At 46.1% G+C, this 16,052-nt stretch overlaps 1 protein-coding gene and 1 non-coding gene across 2 annotated transcripts in view; both read left to right on the forward strand.

Moving 5' to 3' along the window:
* Positions 1-12,897, forward strand: part of Abcc2 (ATP binding cassette subfamily C member 2) — a 59,748-nt gene extending 46,851 nt beyond the window's left edge. The window contains exons 27-32 of the mRNA XM_038327228.1: positions 1,574-1,675; positions 2,404-2,547; positions 3,984-4,142; positions 5,921-6,087; positions 8,428-8,622; positions 9,665-12,897. Of these exons, the coding sequence (XP_038183156.1) occupies positions 1,574-1,675; positions 2,404-2,547; positions 3,984-4,142; positions 5,921-6,087; positions 8,428-8,622; positions 9,665-9,794 (897 nt within the window). The 3' untranslated portion in view covers positions 9,795-12,897. The remainder of the gene's footprint in view (positions 1-1,573; positions 1,676-2,403; positions 2,548-3,983; positions 4,143-5,920; positions 6,088-8,427; positions 8,623-9,664) is intronic.
* LOC119806041 lies at positions 3,056-3,162 on the forward strand. Its single transcript, XR_005284089.1, has one exon. It is a non-coding gene; the product is annotated as a U6 spliceosomal RNA (small nuclear RNA).
* Positions 12,898-16,052: the final 3,155 nt, after the last annotated feature.

The raw sequence follows: 16,052 nt of genomic DNA on the forward strand, positions 1-16,052 counted from the left end.
GACCAGGTTGGGCTCAAACTCAGAGATCCCTCTGCCTCTGCCTCCTGAGTGCTGGGTCTAAAAGCATGAGCCACCACCGCCCAGCAAGTCAGTTAATCTTAAACTAAGTCTGAGAGTTCATGTCTTTTATTATTTCTCACCCAAAAGGACTAGGAAGACTGGGCCCAAACCCTGACTCCACATCTTTACCCATAGCTACATTCCTTACCTCATTTAAGTGGGCACCAGAACTATCTAGCAAAGTGGGCAGAACTCTTTCTGTTCTTATGACTTAAAAAAGGCAGTTTTTATATGTTTTTACTTAATGGCTTCTTATCTTTTTGCCTTCTTCATTGGTTCCAATCAACAAAGATTATATATTTCTTATCCAGGATATAGTGGTAATCAGAAAATCCTTTGGACAAAAAACTCCTGAGTTGGCATCTCTTATATCACAGAACAAGTAAAACAAATTGTTATGTGGAGCCTGAGAGAAACGCGTGTGACTCTCGCTGCAGCACCCAGCACAGTAGGGATGCACGCTGGTCTTATTACTTCCCAGCATCTGAGCAGTGGCCAGCACTACAGCTACTGTCCCAGAGGTTTGCATGGCCGCAAACGTGCTCTATATAGAACTGTCTTCATTAGGTATTAGTGAGGCCCATGATGGGGCACCCCAAAGAACGTTGTTCTCCAGAGTCACTTTGGTGCTTCGTGCCACTTCCCTTTCTCCTCCAGGACATCCAAGGCAGAGTCAGGACACCCTTAGATGGAAGTAAAGTCTAATTCCATAAAAGCAGTTACGTGTGGCTCAACCCATACAAAACTATTACTCTAACTCACCGTGGTCCTATCCTGTATCATGGGCCTTCCTCTCTCTAGCTGCCGTTCCCTCCCCAAAACTCCCGTGCAGATGTGCAAACTCCTGATTCCTCTCCTGAAAGAAGCTCCTATCTATCTGAGAGGTCCTTGTATTGTAGACGGGCCTGCACCATGCCGAATCTCTCATTGGTGGTTGGATATGTTTGTGTGGTAGCAGGGATACATCCAGAATTGTGTAAAGGAGGACAGGGGTCCACAGGGCTATCCCACCTTGATGGCCAAGAGTGAGGTCAGAGACAGAAGGCAGCGCTTTTGAAAGCCTTTTCATGCCCTGAGTCTTTTCTCATGGTATCCCCCACCTGCAGAGGGCCATCTACAACAGTTCCATAAATAGCGCTAGGTTTGCAGGAGACCTGAACTCTGGTACCACCTTACCAAGAGCCTGCCTCTTCCACAGAGCTTTAGCCCTGAACTATTCAAAGTTCACATTGCCCTTTTGTGAGCACCACATAGGTAAGCACTCAACTGTTACCCAGCCAATCAGTGCACGGGTCTTATTTCTCAGCTAAGAAAATAAGAATTCAACAAGAATTGTCTTTTTATATCAGCACAGTCCTGAATATGAAGGAACCTCCCAGTTTACCTTGTGCTACGGCTGATTGGCTGAGCTAGTTTCTCAGCCTGAGGGTTTATTTTTCCATTGTTTTTGTTTTGGGGTGTGTGTGTGTGTGTGTGTGTGTGTGTTTGGTATAATTTTTTTTTTCTTCTGTAGATCACACAAACCCTGAATTGGCTGGTGAGGATGACATCAGAAGCAGAGACCAACATTGTGGCTGTTGAGCGAATAAATGAATACATAAATGTGGAAAATGAGGTGAGAATTAGTGAAACTCATAAGAATCCCATGAAATTATTTTGAGAGGACATTTTCATTTTTAAAAACATCTTGAGTGGGTTAGTGTTGTCTCTCCCCCCCCCCCCCCCCCCCCCCCCCCCCCCGCGCCTTGGTTTTTCGAGACAAGGTTTCTCTGTATAGCTTTGGAGTCTGTAGGCTGGCCTCAAACTTGCAGAACTCCGCCTGCCTCTGCCTCCTGAGTGCTGGGATTAAAGGTGTGCACCACCACCGCCCAATTTAATCATATTCTTTTTTTAAGATTTATTTATTTATTATGTATACAGTGTTCTGCTTACACACCAGAAGAGGGCATCAGATCCCATTATAATGGTTGTGAGCCACCATGTGGTTGCTGGGATTGAACCCATGACCTCTGGAAGAGCTATGTGTGCTCTTAACCTCTGAGCCACCTCTCTGGCACCATCATGTCATTTTAAAGCCTCCCTTACTCTAATTCAAAGGACTTAATTTCCCCAAATGTAAGTCTAGGAAATGATTTAGTAAATGGCAGTGTCTTTCTGGAAATTCACAGAGCAACCTTGCAGGATAGCATTCTTCATTGAATAAACTTAGAGACCCTCTGGAAGAGAAAAGCCCAGCTCACTCAGCCCTGCTACCTTTATGTCATGTGACACGAGTCCCATGACAACCATTTGTTTGCTGAGTTGCTACTGTGCCCGCCTCTCCTCATCCTCTCCCCTCGCTAGGCACCCTGGGTGACCGATAAGAAGCCTCCAGCAGATTGGCCCAGCAAAGGTGAGATCCAGTTTAACAACTACCAAGTGCGGTATCGGCCTGAGCTGGATCTGGTACTGAAAGGGATCTCTTGCCACATCAAGAGCACCGAGAAGGTAGGTGATGAAGACAGCTCTGGAGAGTTCTGGCTCTCAGGCCTCGTCAGCAGAGTGTCTGACACAGAAGGACACAAGGTCTCCATCATTTGAGTGCAGGGAGAAGATTAGGATACTTCCTGCAGTCTGGGAACATGTAAGGAATATAATAATGGACTGGATCCTGCCTCCCTGCTGGCCCACCCCATGAGGATATAATGTATGGTGAAGAACCTGGGAAAGAAAGGAGGAGCATCAGGCCTGGAGGGAGGGAGAATTGTTGAGAAAAATAGTGTAGATGGCTGTCCATAAGGAGGAAATTAGCTAGTGTTTCTCCTGGTCTGTGAGGCTGAGAACCCTTCCTATAGAGCTCTCGTTCGTCACAGTTTGGGGTTTAATGTGGACACATCAACCCATCAACCAGTCTAGACAAGGAGGCTGAGAACCAGGTTTCTCTTCTGGTAACAAGCCTTTCCGTCTTTCCACTGATAAACAAAACAAAACAAAAACAAACAAACAAACAAACCTAGCTCTCCCGTCAGCAGCACATGTTGTAAAATTAGAGCGGCACAGAAAAGATTAGCATGGCCCCTGAGCAAGGAGGACACGAAAGTCTGTGACGTGTTCCATAGGCGGCTAAGGGATGCAGGGAATTGGAGAGATGGTCTTCCCCAGGGAAGAGGACACCAAACGTTATTCAACACCAGCTGGTCATCTCCGACAACATAACACAAGTGCCATTATGCAGATTGAGCAGGTTATATTTAGGGATATATGTGTGTGTATTCGTATGTATATGTGTATATATGTATATATACATGTAAGCATGTAGCAACAATAAATGAAAAAGGCAATGGATTTGTAAAAAATCATGGAAGGGTAATGGTTTGGAGGGAAGAAGGAAAGGAGAAATGATGTAATTAAATTATTTCAAAAAATAAAAGAAATAATAAAAATTTAAGTTAGCACACTTTATTTATGTTGTGAGTTTGAATGTGCATGCCCATGTATATGTGTACACGCACATATGTGAAGAGCAGAGGCTAGCTTGTTCCATCATGTGGGTCCAGGGATTGCACTCGGGTCATCTGGTTTAGCAACAAATGCCGTTACTACTGACTCACCCCAAAGGTTCCTTTCCCTCTACTTAAAAAAAAAAATTAAAAAGGAATAAAGCTATAATTTCCAAGGATTAATTGTAACAACAACAGCTTGTTACGGAGGGCTTGTCCGTTGCTTCCAGTCACTGTTTTCAGCCCACACAACTGAGGAGGAGTGTGAGAGAAGCATTTGTTTCTGACATCTGGGACATTTTTTCTCTCATCAAAACTAAAAGCCATTTTATATGTTTGATATAAGGTCTCTCTCTCTCTCTCTCTCTCTCTCTCTCTCTCTCTCTCTCTCCTCTCTGACTATCACAACGTGACTATCTAGATGTACATGAACTCTGTTCACAGGTTGGTGTGGTGGGCAGGACCGGAGCTGGGAAGTCATCCCTCACAAACTGCCTCTTCAGAATCTTAGAGTCTGCAGGCGGCCAGATCATCATTGATGGAGTAGATATTGCTTCTCTCGGACTGCACGACCTTCGCGGGAAGCTGACCATCATCCCCCAGGTGAGCCCTAGAGCTCACTCTAACACACACAGGAGAGAAACACTGACAGGAACTCAACCAACCATGCAACTCCCGCGGCTGCATTAGTTACTCTTCTTGTCACTGGACCTGACGAGAAGGGACTTATGGGAGAGTGATTTGGGCTCACGGTTTGAGAAGGGACATGGCCCATTGCGGTGGGAAGGATGGCAGCGTGAGTGTACCCTGGCACACTGCATCTGCACCCACCAAGTCGAGAGGAGAGCTTGCGCTCGGCTGTGTTTTTCCTTTCGCCTCCGGTTAAGACCCCACCTCGTGGGATGGTGCGGCTGGTGTTTAAGGTGTCTTCCCGGCTCAATTTACCCAGTCTAGATACTCCCTCTCAAATACCTCCAGGGGTCTGTTTCCTAGATGGTTCTAGACCCTGTTGACTATCAGGGTTCAATTTCACACCGGGATTCCAGACTAGTTCCCAAAGACACTGACTGCTTTTAAAAGCTCTGAACTTTGCGCTTTCTTTGTGGCTGCTAGAATTGACCGGTAGGTGGCAGCAACACAACAGCAGTCAAATAGAGCGGATGATTATTTGGCGGCTCCATACTCCATCACGGTTTGCTGAGACCTTCGTAATTAACAGTAGCAATTTTGCTGCTGAAGCTTGAAACCATTAAGCTTTATATCCCCCATTTGATGTGGCTAAAAGATAGGGGAGGGAATTTGCTGCAGGTTTTTGCCAGCAAGCGGAACATTTATTGTATCAGCAAGAAAGACCTCCCTTTGGCTTGCTCTATGAACCCTACCAAAGTCAGGGTTGCCTTGGAGGCCTCTACTCTCGGCACTGTGGCCAAGCGCCTGTGGAGGATTTGTTTGTCTGATGTCTGGTGTGTGCCGTCAGATGTCCTCTTCAGTAACTTTTCCCCACTGCATTGAGACAGGATCGTCCATGGAACCTGGAGCTTGCCATTTGTTCGTTTGTTTAGGGTTTTTCTGATGTTGTTTTAAGATTTTTTTATTTGATGTGTTATGAATATTTTGCATGCGTGTACGTGTGTTGCTTGTGGACCTGATTCTCACAGAGACCAGAAGAGGGCGCCAGATCCTCTGGCGTTAAAGACAGTTGTGAGCTGCGGTGTGGATACTGGAAACTGCATACAGGTCCTCTGCAAGAGCAGCAAGTGCTTTATCCACAGGGCTACCTCTCCAGCCTCTGGAGAGCATTATTTTGGCCAGGCCAGTGGTCAGTAACTCCAGATATCCTCTGGCTGCTCCCCTCTCCCTCCCGGGGCTGAGCATAAGGCTGGAGAGGCCACACTCAACTTTCTATTGGAAGCTGAGGGTCCAAACTCAGGTTTGATGATTGGGCATCAAATGTCTCTTCAGCCCCCATGTTTTGTAAGTTTGGTATGTTCTCTTCTTTGACCTCTTCAAAATGTACCAGACGGCTTCTTGTCAGATGACTACACCTTCTCTTCTTCTACTTTCTTAGTCTCTATCTCTAAGCCAGGAGTTTCTGTTTCAGGGGAGGGATTTTCTTTTCATCTCCTAAAGAGACGTGGCAGCAAACCTGGATGTCTACAGGGAGATCCAGAGTGGAAAAAAGCAGGTACAAACCGCGCACTCCTCTTACCCCGTGCTCAGCTCTCCAGACGCAGACACTCCAGGCCTTCAGAGGTGTGAGAGGAGCTCAGCCATGAGCCAGCTTCTTGCGAGAGTTCATCTCAGACCATGTCTGGCCACAAAGGATGACCGCGCCCTGTGCTGACATCACCCCTAACAGCTTGCCATTCTTCGACTTGCAGGACCCCATCCTGTTCTCCGGGAGTCTGCGGATGAATCTAGACCCTTTCGACAAATACTCGGATGAGGAGATCTGGAAAGCCCTGGAACTGGCTCATCTCAAGTCCTACGTGGATGGCCTGCACCTTGGGCTGTATCATGAAGTGACAGAGGGTGGTGACAACCTGAGGTAACCTACTTCTTCCACGGGCAGTGACACAGTGTGGGGACTGTTCTGTTCATTGTGTTCCTGTGTTAGATGTGGTCTGGTGGTATGGGATTTACACTGTGTAGATCTAATCCCTAATGTGTAAAACACACAGGAGACGGAGGCAGGAGGATCTCTGTGAGTTCAAGGCCAGCCTGGTCTACAAAGGGAGTTCCAGGACAGACTCCAAAGCTACACAGAGAAACCCTGTCTTAAAAAAAAAAGCAAAAATATGATTTAAAAAAAGATGTAAAATGCTTAGCAACACTTGAAAACCTTTGTTATTAAATGTGCCCTTCATGTGGCATTATATCATGTGAGCTTGCAAATGCCACTATTGTGGAGAAACATAGAACACCCAACAGAGTCTTGGTAGCAATAGCCAGCTCCCTGGTCCAACCAGAGTCTGATCTATCTGTTTTGAAACCCAGACCGAACGCAAGGACGTGAAGATCCCCATAGGCTAAAAAAGGCACCCCAGTTTGAGAACCACCAATCTAAGCTCTGGAAGAACCTAGGAGCTGCATATGAGCACAGACTCCCAGGCCCTATTCCTACTACTCTGAACCTACATTTTAGCATTTCCCAGTGGCTTGTGTGCATGCTGTAACTTGAGAGACCTGCTTGGAGCTCTGGTTCCTAAGTAGACTGAGCAACTCACCCAGGGAACTTAAGTCCCAGTGTCCAGACCGTCCCCAGACCAACTGAACCCAGGACTAAGGTGACTTCACCTACGGGGGCACTTTCCTGGCTTGGTAGTGAATATCATCCGTCCTGCTTTCCCTTGGCAACAGACACAGGAGCCAGCAAGGCTTACACAGCCGTGTAGCCTGATGTAAAAGGCCATTCAAATATGCAGTCAATAAGTACATATTAACACCTACCGTGTGCCAGGCACTGGCGACACAGAACAACACAGACACAGCCCTGGACCTCCAAGTACATAAAAGATAATGGGGGGGGGGGGGTGTAAATGGCATTGCTGCTCACAGTGCAGAGGGGACATGGGAGACCTTGTGTCAGGATGTGAGAGTGGCATCCCTTCTCTTGTCTGTGCTGGGAGTCACTTCACCACCATTACTAGGACCTTGAATTCAGACCCGTGTTTCAGGCTTGGTTTAGGGAGTTAAAACTCACATATTGAGTGGAGGAACAAATGGCTCGCAATATCTGTGGTCGATGTTGGGGAGAGGAACACGAGCGAGTGGCTGCCGGCTGCAGTGGTGCCCGTTATCATCAAGTCCAGCTGACCTGGGCAGGACTGGTGCCAGCTAAGTTAATAATTCTGCAGCGTGCTTGGCCTTACACTACAACCATGTACTGAGGTTCATCTCGGGTGACTTCTCATCTCCTGCAGAAATTTTCTTACAGAGATTTACAGAACATTAGTCTAGCTACCCCCTGTTTAATGCCATCCCTAATGACCACAGCAGGGAAGGGTAATTAGCAAATTCCCAAATTTTTCCTTCACATCATTTCCCAACGCTCCTTTGTGTAAGTAAGAGGTCCAGCTTTCATTATCGGCTTTTACCAAATTAAAGCTATTTGCATTTTACAAGTATATTTGAATTCCGCATACATTGCATCTCACCCTAAGACGCCATACTCATTAGGTGGCTTTGTCTCTAATCAAGGCAGAAAGCCTTGAACAAATAATTAGCCTTGCGACTAGAAGTACACATTAACACAATGAATGCATTTGCTGAGGCCACAGATAGAACCCACTGGGGCTTCCTACTGCAATGCCACCCCTGTTATCAACAATGTCAGGTCACACACTGCTGTAGTGAGCTTGGGGCAATTCATGTTGGTTTGAAAATGTTGCTGCCACTATGGCCAAACACAAAGCACTGTTTCTGGGCCAACGTTTTTCAAACTTGCTTCAATATGAAAATTATCTGGAGTGCTTATTAAAAATGTACAACTTGCCGGGCGGTGGTGGCGCACGCCTTTAATCCCAGCACTCGGGAGGCAGAGGCAGGCGGATCTCTGTGAGTTCGAGGCCAGCCTGGTCTACAAGAGCTAGTTCCAGGAGAGGCTCTAAAAAAGCTGCAGAGAAACCCTGTCTTGAAAAACCAAAAAAAAAAAAAAAAAAATGTACAACTCTACTCTGTTTCCCAATCTATGTAAAGGGAGACCCAGAAATATAACCTTTTTAATCAAGATTCTCTGGCAAGTCTTCTGAGAAAATCTGAAAAGCATTGGCTTTAACAGTGACCAGTGGGAGGTGTTGAGAGCCTGGCCTGGGTCATGAAACTGAGCCCAGCTATAGGTTCTCCCCGGTCTTCTGGGCTTATGTGTGACTTCTTCTGTCGGCTGCAGCATAGGGCAGAGGCAGCTCCTCTGCCTGGGCAGGGCTTTGCTACGAAAATCCAAAATCCTGGTCCTGGACGAGGCCACAGCTGCGGTGGATCTGGAGACAGACAACCTTATTCAAACGACCATACGGAACGAGTTCTCCCACTGCACCGTAGTCACCATTGCCCACAGGCTGCACACCATCATGGACAGTGACAAGTGAGTGTGTGTGTGTGTGTGTGTGTGTGTGTGTGCAGGGAGGTGGGGTCACCATCGCCCACAGGCTGCACACCATCATGGACAGTGACAGGTGTGTGTGTGGGGGGGTCACCATTGCCCACAGGCTGCACACCATCATGGACAGTGACAGGTGAGTGTGTGTGTGTGTGTGTGTGTGTGTGTGTGTGTGTGTGCGGGGAGGTGGGGTCACCATCGCCCACAGGCTGCACACCATCATGGACAGTGACAGGTGTGTGTGGGGGGGTCACTATTGCCCACAGGCTGCACACCATCATGGACAGTGACAAGTGAGTGAGTGTGTGTGTGTGTGTTCACGCGTGCACACGGAGGGGGGGGCGTCACCATTGCCACAGGTGCACACCATCGTGGACAGCGTGGGGTGGGGAGAGGGCATCACCATCGCCCACAGGTGCCACCATTGAGGACAGTGACGGGAGTGAAGGGACAACCTGATCCCGGCAACAGCTGCAGTGTCAGCTAGAAGCCCAGAGGCGCTTCACAGCAGGGGGTTAACAGTGTCATTTGGAGCCTGGAGCCTTGCAGTTTTAATACATTTAGCCCAAACTGCAAACCAAGCTAGTAAAAACAAATGAGGGTGGCCAGGATCAACTAGGAAGCTATAGTGACTGAGTACGGAAAGGTGGAAGCCTCGTCTTGCATGTGGCAGATGTGGGCATAGACCTTCCCAAACACCCCAGCCTCAGCTGTCCCTACTCTGGCGTATTACAACTGTTTGGAGAGGAAGGAGCCCCCTTTAATCCAAGTGTCTTAAACAGCATGTACTTTGTAATGCGCGCGCGCGCGCGCACACACACACACACACGCACGCACGCACGCACGCACGCACGCACGCACGTGCCCCTTCCATTCAGGGTTAGACATGGAGTCCTCTCTGCACATGCTCACTGCTGAAGTCCGTTCGTTGCCCCTGTTCTGCTGACTGCCACTTGGTCCTGGCTGTTCTTACCGTTGGTGAGCTTTGACACACCACTCTCTAAAGCTCGTCTCTCCTCTATTTCAGGATAATGGTCCTAGACAGTGGGAAGATTGTGGAGTACGGCAGTCCTGAAGAGCTGCTGTCCAAAATGGGTCCCTTTTATTTTATGGCCAAGGAAGCCGGCATTGAGAACGTGAACAACACAGAACTCTAGCAGGTTATTCCACAGCTACAGAACTGTGAGGAGCATCCTTATTTACTTTTGGTTTTTGTGCCTATGTCATGGGAGCAAAGATACGTATGTTGTTGTTATTGCTCAGGTTGACCTCAAATTCAGGCTCAAGCAATCTCTGGTCTCAGCCTCCCATGTAGATATTTAAGTATCTATTAAATATTAATTAGATATTAAGTAGATATTTAAAAGAGTACCATGTATAGATACCTAAGTAAATATTATCAAATACCTTAGAAAATCCTCAGCTGAGCTGGGGAGATCCCTCACTTGGTAGAGTGTTACCTTGAAGGTATGAGGACCAGAGCTAGACCCCAGAATTCTTTTTTTTTAAAGTGGGCAAGGTGGCACAAGATTATAATGCTAGTGCTGGAGAGCCAGAGTCAGGCAGACGCTGGGGCTCGATGGCCAGCATAGCCTGCTTGGAGAGTCCAGATCAGGAAGAGATCCTGTCTCAAAATAAAACAAGCCAAACCAGGCAGAGAACACCAAAGCAGCAACGCTTGGAGTTGAACTCTGGCTTCAACACACACATGTCCTACATACACAAACACATGCATACACACCTCAAAAAGAAGAACCTCATTGCTCTGCCTTGATTATAATTCCTTGATTATAATTCCTTGCTACCCTCATTCCCAGAAATAACCATTATTCTAAATTTCATAGTTCTTTTGCCTGTGGTTTTAGCTTTTGCCACCTTTGTATGTTTAAGCAATGTGTGCTAGTTATTCTGATGTAAATGGGCTCATACTGCATGTATCATGTCTATAACTTTGTTCAACAATACATTTGCAAATTGTCTACATTGATGTACGTGGCGAGGTGCCTTCACTTGCACTGTTCTTCGGCAGGGCAGCATTGTGGGACTAGATGATACCTGATCTACTCACATGTTGGTGATGTGGGCTTATTTCCAGGGTTTCTCCTTTTCTATGAGTAACACGAATGCTATGAACATCCTGGGATACTTGTTTGTTTCTCTAAAGTCTAGTTTGGAATTGGGGGTTGTGCAATGTTTACATGTACATCTTAAGTAGTTCCAGTTTAAACAATGAGTGTAACTAAGATCTCATTTTGGGTTCACTGTGTGTGTTCCTGGATTCTGCCGGGGGTCAAAATCTTTCTGTGTGTTCCTGGGGTATGTGGATTTGTTATATAGATTTACAGATGTTGTATCTCATCGTTTCAATATCTGGGTTCTTTCTCATCTATTGTTTTTAATGTTTATTTTTACTTATTGATTTATTTTTAATTTCTAAAAGATTTATTTATTTTATTGTATGTATGAATATTTTGCCTGCATGCATGTATGTGGACCACATGCATCAGAAGAGGGCTTCAGAGCCCCTGGCACTGGAGTTACAGACAGTTGTGAGTCACCATGTGGGTGCTGGGATCGAACCTGAGTCCTCTGCAAGTGTTCTTAACCCTGTGCCATCTTTCCACAACTGCTCCCTCACCCCATCTACCATTTTTATTTTTGGTGTCTTGTTTCTTTGTATGTCTTCTGAATTTTTGCTGTGCGCTCCTTATTTCCCTTACAATTTGATTTGGGAATATTCTCTGAGGTTGGAATTAAAGCCAAATTCTTCCTAAGAAAAATTTTGAAGGCTTCTGCCAGCCACCTAGGATATCCCCCCGACCTCTTGGAACTAAATTCTCCAAACCAAGTATCTCAGGCAGTGTCAGACCAGTCAGGGAGAAACCCTGGTTTGTGATTTATAAGTCTCAAGGAGAGTCCCTGCTTCGATGGTAAGGCAGAGATGGGCCTGGGCTTCTGCTTCTGTTGGTGACATCTGAATTCTATGTGGCCATCTCAAGAGTAGCTATTTCGAGACTCAGGTTCATCAGAGGAGTCGGCATGGGTTTCTCTTGGCTTTATTTCTTAGTTGGTGTCCTGTATTAGCAACAGGAGTAGACTTAAGATTTTGGGTTTGGAAGCCTGCCTGCCTTTGTCCCAGTCTCAAGATGCCTTTTTGTGTCCTGTTGGAGGATCATTGTGTTCTTCCAATTGAGGATGTAATTATGAAGACTTTAATCTATCCTGCACCTCACTGTTTAGTGAGGTTCTCAGAGGAAGGTTACAAAGTTACAGTAGCCACCATCTCCTTGCCCTGGCAGCTACCAGCTGCATCTCCAAATCAAAGCTCTCCCCTGCCCTCTTAAAGTAGCTCAGATTAGAGAACACTGCAAGGTTTCCAGTGCTGTGTAGAAATCAGACAGCTCAGGTACGTTATACCTAGTTCATATACATAGTTCATCCTTAGCGGCCAGTTTTCAGAGTTAGCTTTTGGAATATTTCCAACATACTCAAAGTGTAGCTCCTATAGCTGCAAATTAGTATATAGGAATCAAAGATTCTATCGATTGTAACCATTGCCTTATGCCACAGAAAAACTTGGCGTGCCTTCCATGAGATGGAATCCATTTTTTTTTTTTTTTTGTGGCAGAGAAATGACATTTGGGGGTTGATTGATAGAGTACTGTACCTCTAAAGCTCTGTTAGAACAAGCTGTATTTCAGCTATTCATGTTTGTTTCTGTGTGCTTGTGTCTCTCCCCGACACACACCCGTCTCTGTGGCTCCCTTCCTCGGGTACCATTATCACCATCATCTCCCTTGTCTCTCTCCCTCTGCTCAGTTTCTGTATCACTGCCAGGTAACCGGTTTGTACCGTTTGCTTTGCCTCATCCCTGGGATTCTCAGTAAAAACTTTCTTGCTCCATAATTTTAAAATATCCTTATTTTCTTCCCAAGGACACTCTAAATAACTACAATTCTCTAGTTTGCTTCTTAAAACAAGTTTACAGGCACACGGTGTTTAGAGAAGCAAGGGGACCTTGGGAAAGTGGAGGGGAAGTTTACACCTGCTGAGAACTAACTGCACCAGCATGAAGCATTGCAGATGCAGGAGGAGAGCCTACAACAGCCCCATTCATTTCCCAAACCAAGTGGCTGATCCCTGTGTTCTTATCACCAGAGAACTCAGATGAACAATCTGTTCTATTTATTTAGCGTCTATTAAATGCCTGACATTTTAAAGCAATTTAATATAAATAAACCTATTTTATTTAAATATTCAGTTCTGTTGTGTCATCAGTTAATATTTCTCCACAAGCTGAATTTCGTCAAATTAATTTCTGTTACAATTTTAGGTAAGTACCAGGTGGTATGGGATTCCCCTCTTTATGCTCTGATTACCATTAATGAGTAAAGAAAGCTGGCTTGAGCCTATAGCAGGGCAGAACAGAGGTAGGTGGGGAAAACTAAACTGAATGCTGGGAGGAAGAAGGCAAAGTCAAGAGAAGCCATGTAGCCCCTGCTGGAGACAGATGCCGGAACTTTACCCTGTAAGCCACAGCCTAGTGGCGATACACAGATTAATGGAGATGGGTTAATTTAAGATATGAGTTAGACAGAAATATGCTTAAGCTATTGGCCAAACAGTATTGCAAATAATATGGTTTCTGTGTGGTTATTTCGGGGCTGAGCAGATGGGAACAAACAAGCAGCCTCTTCCAACAACACCAAGGAGTAGAAATCTCTCCAAAATGCCACCATTATCTTCAGGGATCTTTTGGCCTTTTCCTATGTCCTTGCTGACTGTTCTATGTACTGAGAATTGCTGGGCTATGGTTCCACAGGACCAGGCCCTTCATGGGCTCCAGCAGGTAAGTCATTTATTGGTAGATGCTGGGTGGGCCAATTAGAGCCCTGGGTTGTGCCTGAGTGCTAACTGAGTTGGCCAGTCCAGGCAACTGAGACCACACCCCTCAGACAAGAGGTGGAGCCAGCTCTCCCATGCCCATGGTGAGGGCGTAAGTGTACAGTTCTGAACAGAAAGGTAGTCCCCGTAGTCAGAAGTCAAGGGATACCTACAGCCCAAAAGGAAAAGGTTAGGGATTGAAAGGAGTAGCATCACCATTAGACTACTTCCCATTGAATGGGGATACGAGGTCCTCGGGGGCAATCCTGATCTCTGTCGTCAGGATGTAACCGGGTGCTGCAGGTCTCTGGCTCTGTAGCTAGGATTGGTAATTCTGTAATTGTAGCTGGTTTAAAGTCTGGTTAGAAATCTTTTGGCTCTGTTGTTAAAGAAATCTAGACAGGGGGCTGGAGAGATGGCTCAGTGGTTAAGAGCACTGTCTGCTCTTCCGGAGGTCCTGAGTTCAATTCCCGGCAACCACATGGTGGCTCACAACCATCTGTAATGGGGTCTGGTGCCCTCTTCTGGACTGTAGACATATACACAGACAGAATATTGTATACATAATAAATAAATAAATATTTTTTTTTTTTAAAAAAAAAGAAGAAATCTAGACAGGTTTATGAGGCGGGGCATAATTAGTAGGATTAAGAAAAAGAAGAGAAGGGTTAAGAAGGGCATTATCCAGTTCCATATCTGACTACCAGTGGTCCACTGGCAGAGGATCACGCTGTTTAAGTTTCTGAAGATCTGGAGCTGTTGATCTTGTCTTTCACTAAACCTGATTGGTTAACATAGAAACAACATTTCTCGCTAAGGAAAAGACAAAGACCACCTCGCTCTGATGTTAGTAGATCTAATCCTCTCCGATTTTGTAGTCCTATGGTGGCCAGTGGGTCTATTTGACCCCAGAGGGTCAGGATAGTCTGAACTATCCACTGGAAATCCTCGCTGAAGGGCGAGGAAAGCCAATGGTAAACAGCTAGCAGGGGAGTCAGTTCTGCTGCTCCAGAGGCAGCGCCAGCAGTCAGGCCCAGGGCCGCTAGAAAAGGATATGGCGTGGGTTGTTCATTTCTCATGCTGTGCCACTAGCAGCCTAGTAATGGGAATTGGCAATGGTTCTTCACCAGGTACCAACCACCCTTAATTTAGGAAAGGGGAACAAAAGGGCACAAGTCCCGGGCCACCTGGTACGTAGGCAGCGATAAACTTGAGGGCCACAGAGAAGCGAGGCATTGGAACTGTTTGGGCCTGGGAGCGGGGTGGCAGTCCTAAGGGTTACAGGGTTATTGCAGTCTGCAGATCCCAGTGTGCCCACAAGGTGTGTTCCTCTGGAGTTAAGGCAGCCAGTGATGCCCAAGAGAGAGATGTGGGGGAGGGAAGGGGTGGCAATGATATTTGGCTCTGAGCAGTTAATAAGCAGGGAGGTGAGAGAATCTACTAAGACGATGGACAAGGGCACAAATGGTGGTTTCCAGTTTCACCTGGCAGGGACACACAACCAGCATTCCCCAAAGCAGCCAGGCAAAGTGTTTACTGTATTGGTAGTTGGCTGCCTGGAGCTCAGCTCAGTATCCACATGATTTTATGGCTGGTAAACACCACCACGTGTTCGGATTCATCTCCCCTGGACCCTGGTTTCCCCTCTGTGGGAGCAGCCGCCTTTGGGACATTTACTTTCTGCTCAGGGAAGAAATGCACACTTGTTCCTCTCTGGGAAACTCAACGTTGGCTGGTATCGGTGAAGGGATTTCAGAGTCTTCAGAAGGATTAACTCTGATCACAGGTTCTTTCCTGGCTTGGCGCTAACACCGTTGCCTGCCTGCTTCCTTTGTTACTGCAGGTAAATTGTGGTCTGGCTTCTTAAGCCCTGATCCCCATAATCTCTTCCTAACATGTTTAGTAATTCTGAACTGTAAACCAATTAAAGTTCGTCTGGTTTTCCTTCTTCACAAAATGTCACCAGACTTTTTTATTTCAGTAGGAATGGGGATAGAACTCAAGGATCTAATTTGGCTTGCTTCTGATTTTTGTAAATACTTTTTTTGTTTATTTTTGGGGGGAGGGCACAGCCATGTTCTTTTATTTTTATATTATCCCATGCTTGCTTTTTTGTTGCAGTTCAGAATTAAGTCATAACAGATTGTGTGGCCTTTATTCCCTAAAATATGTACTGCCTAGATCTTTGTAGAAAAGGTTTTCAGGTTTATATTTCCATCATCAAAATGGTGATTTGCCTCAAAAATATTCTTATGATAGAGATGTTCACAATTAAATCCATAAAACCTGATAATATGTCACATTCCATTACAAAACAAACAAAAAAAACCCAGGATTTTGTCATTGTGATTAAGGGTTTGAGCATGGCAGAGTAGATCCTGGGTTATTCAGGTGTGCCCAGTGTAATCAGAGCATCTTTATAAATAGAGCCTGGTGCTTGGGGCGTGGCTCAGGAGTGGGGTGGTTACTGGGCACGTGAGAGGCCTGGGTTACACAAACGGCAGCCAGGAATCCAGAGCCAAAATGAAGGT

Source organism: Arvicola amphibius, chromosome 1 (assembly GCF_903992535.2).
Source record: "Arvicola amphibius chromosome 1, mArvAmp1.2, whole genome shotgun sequence".
In the NCBI taxonomy this organism is placed as follows: Eukaryota; Metazoa; Chordata; class Mammalia; order Rodentia; family Cricetidae; genus Arvicola; species Arvicola amphibius.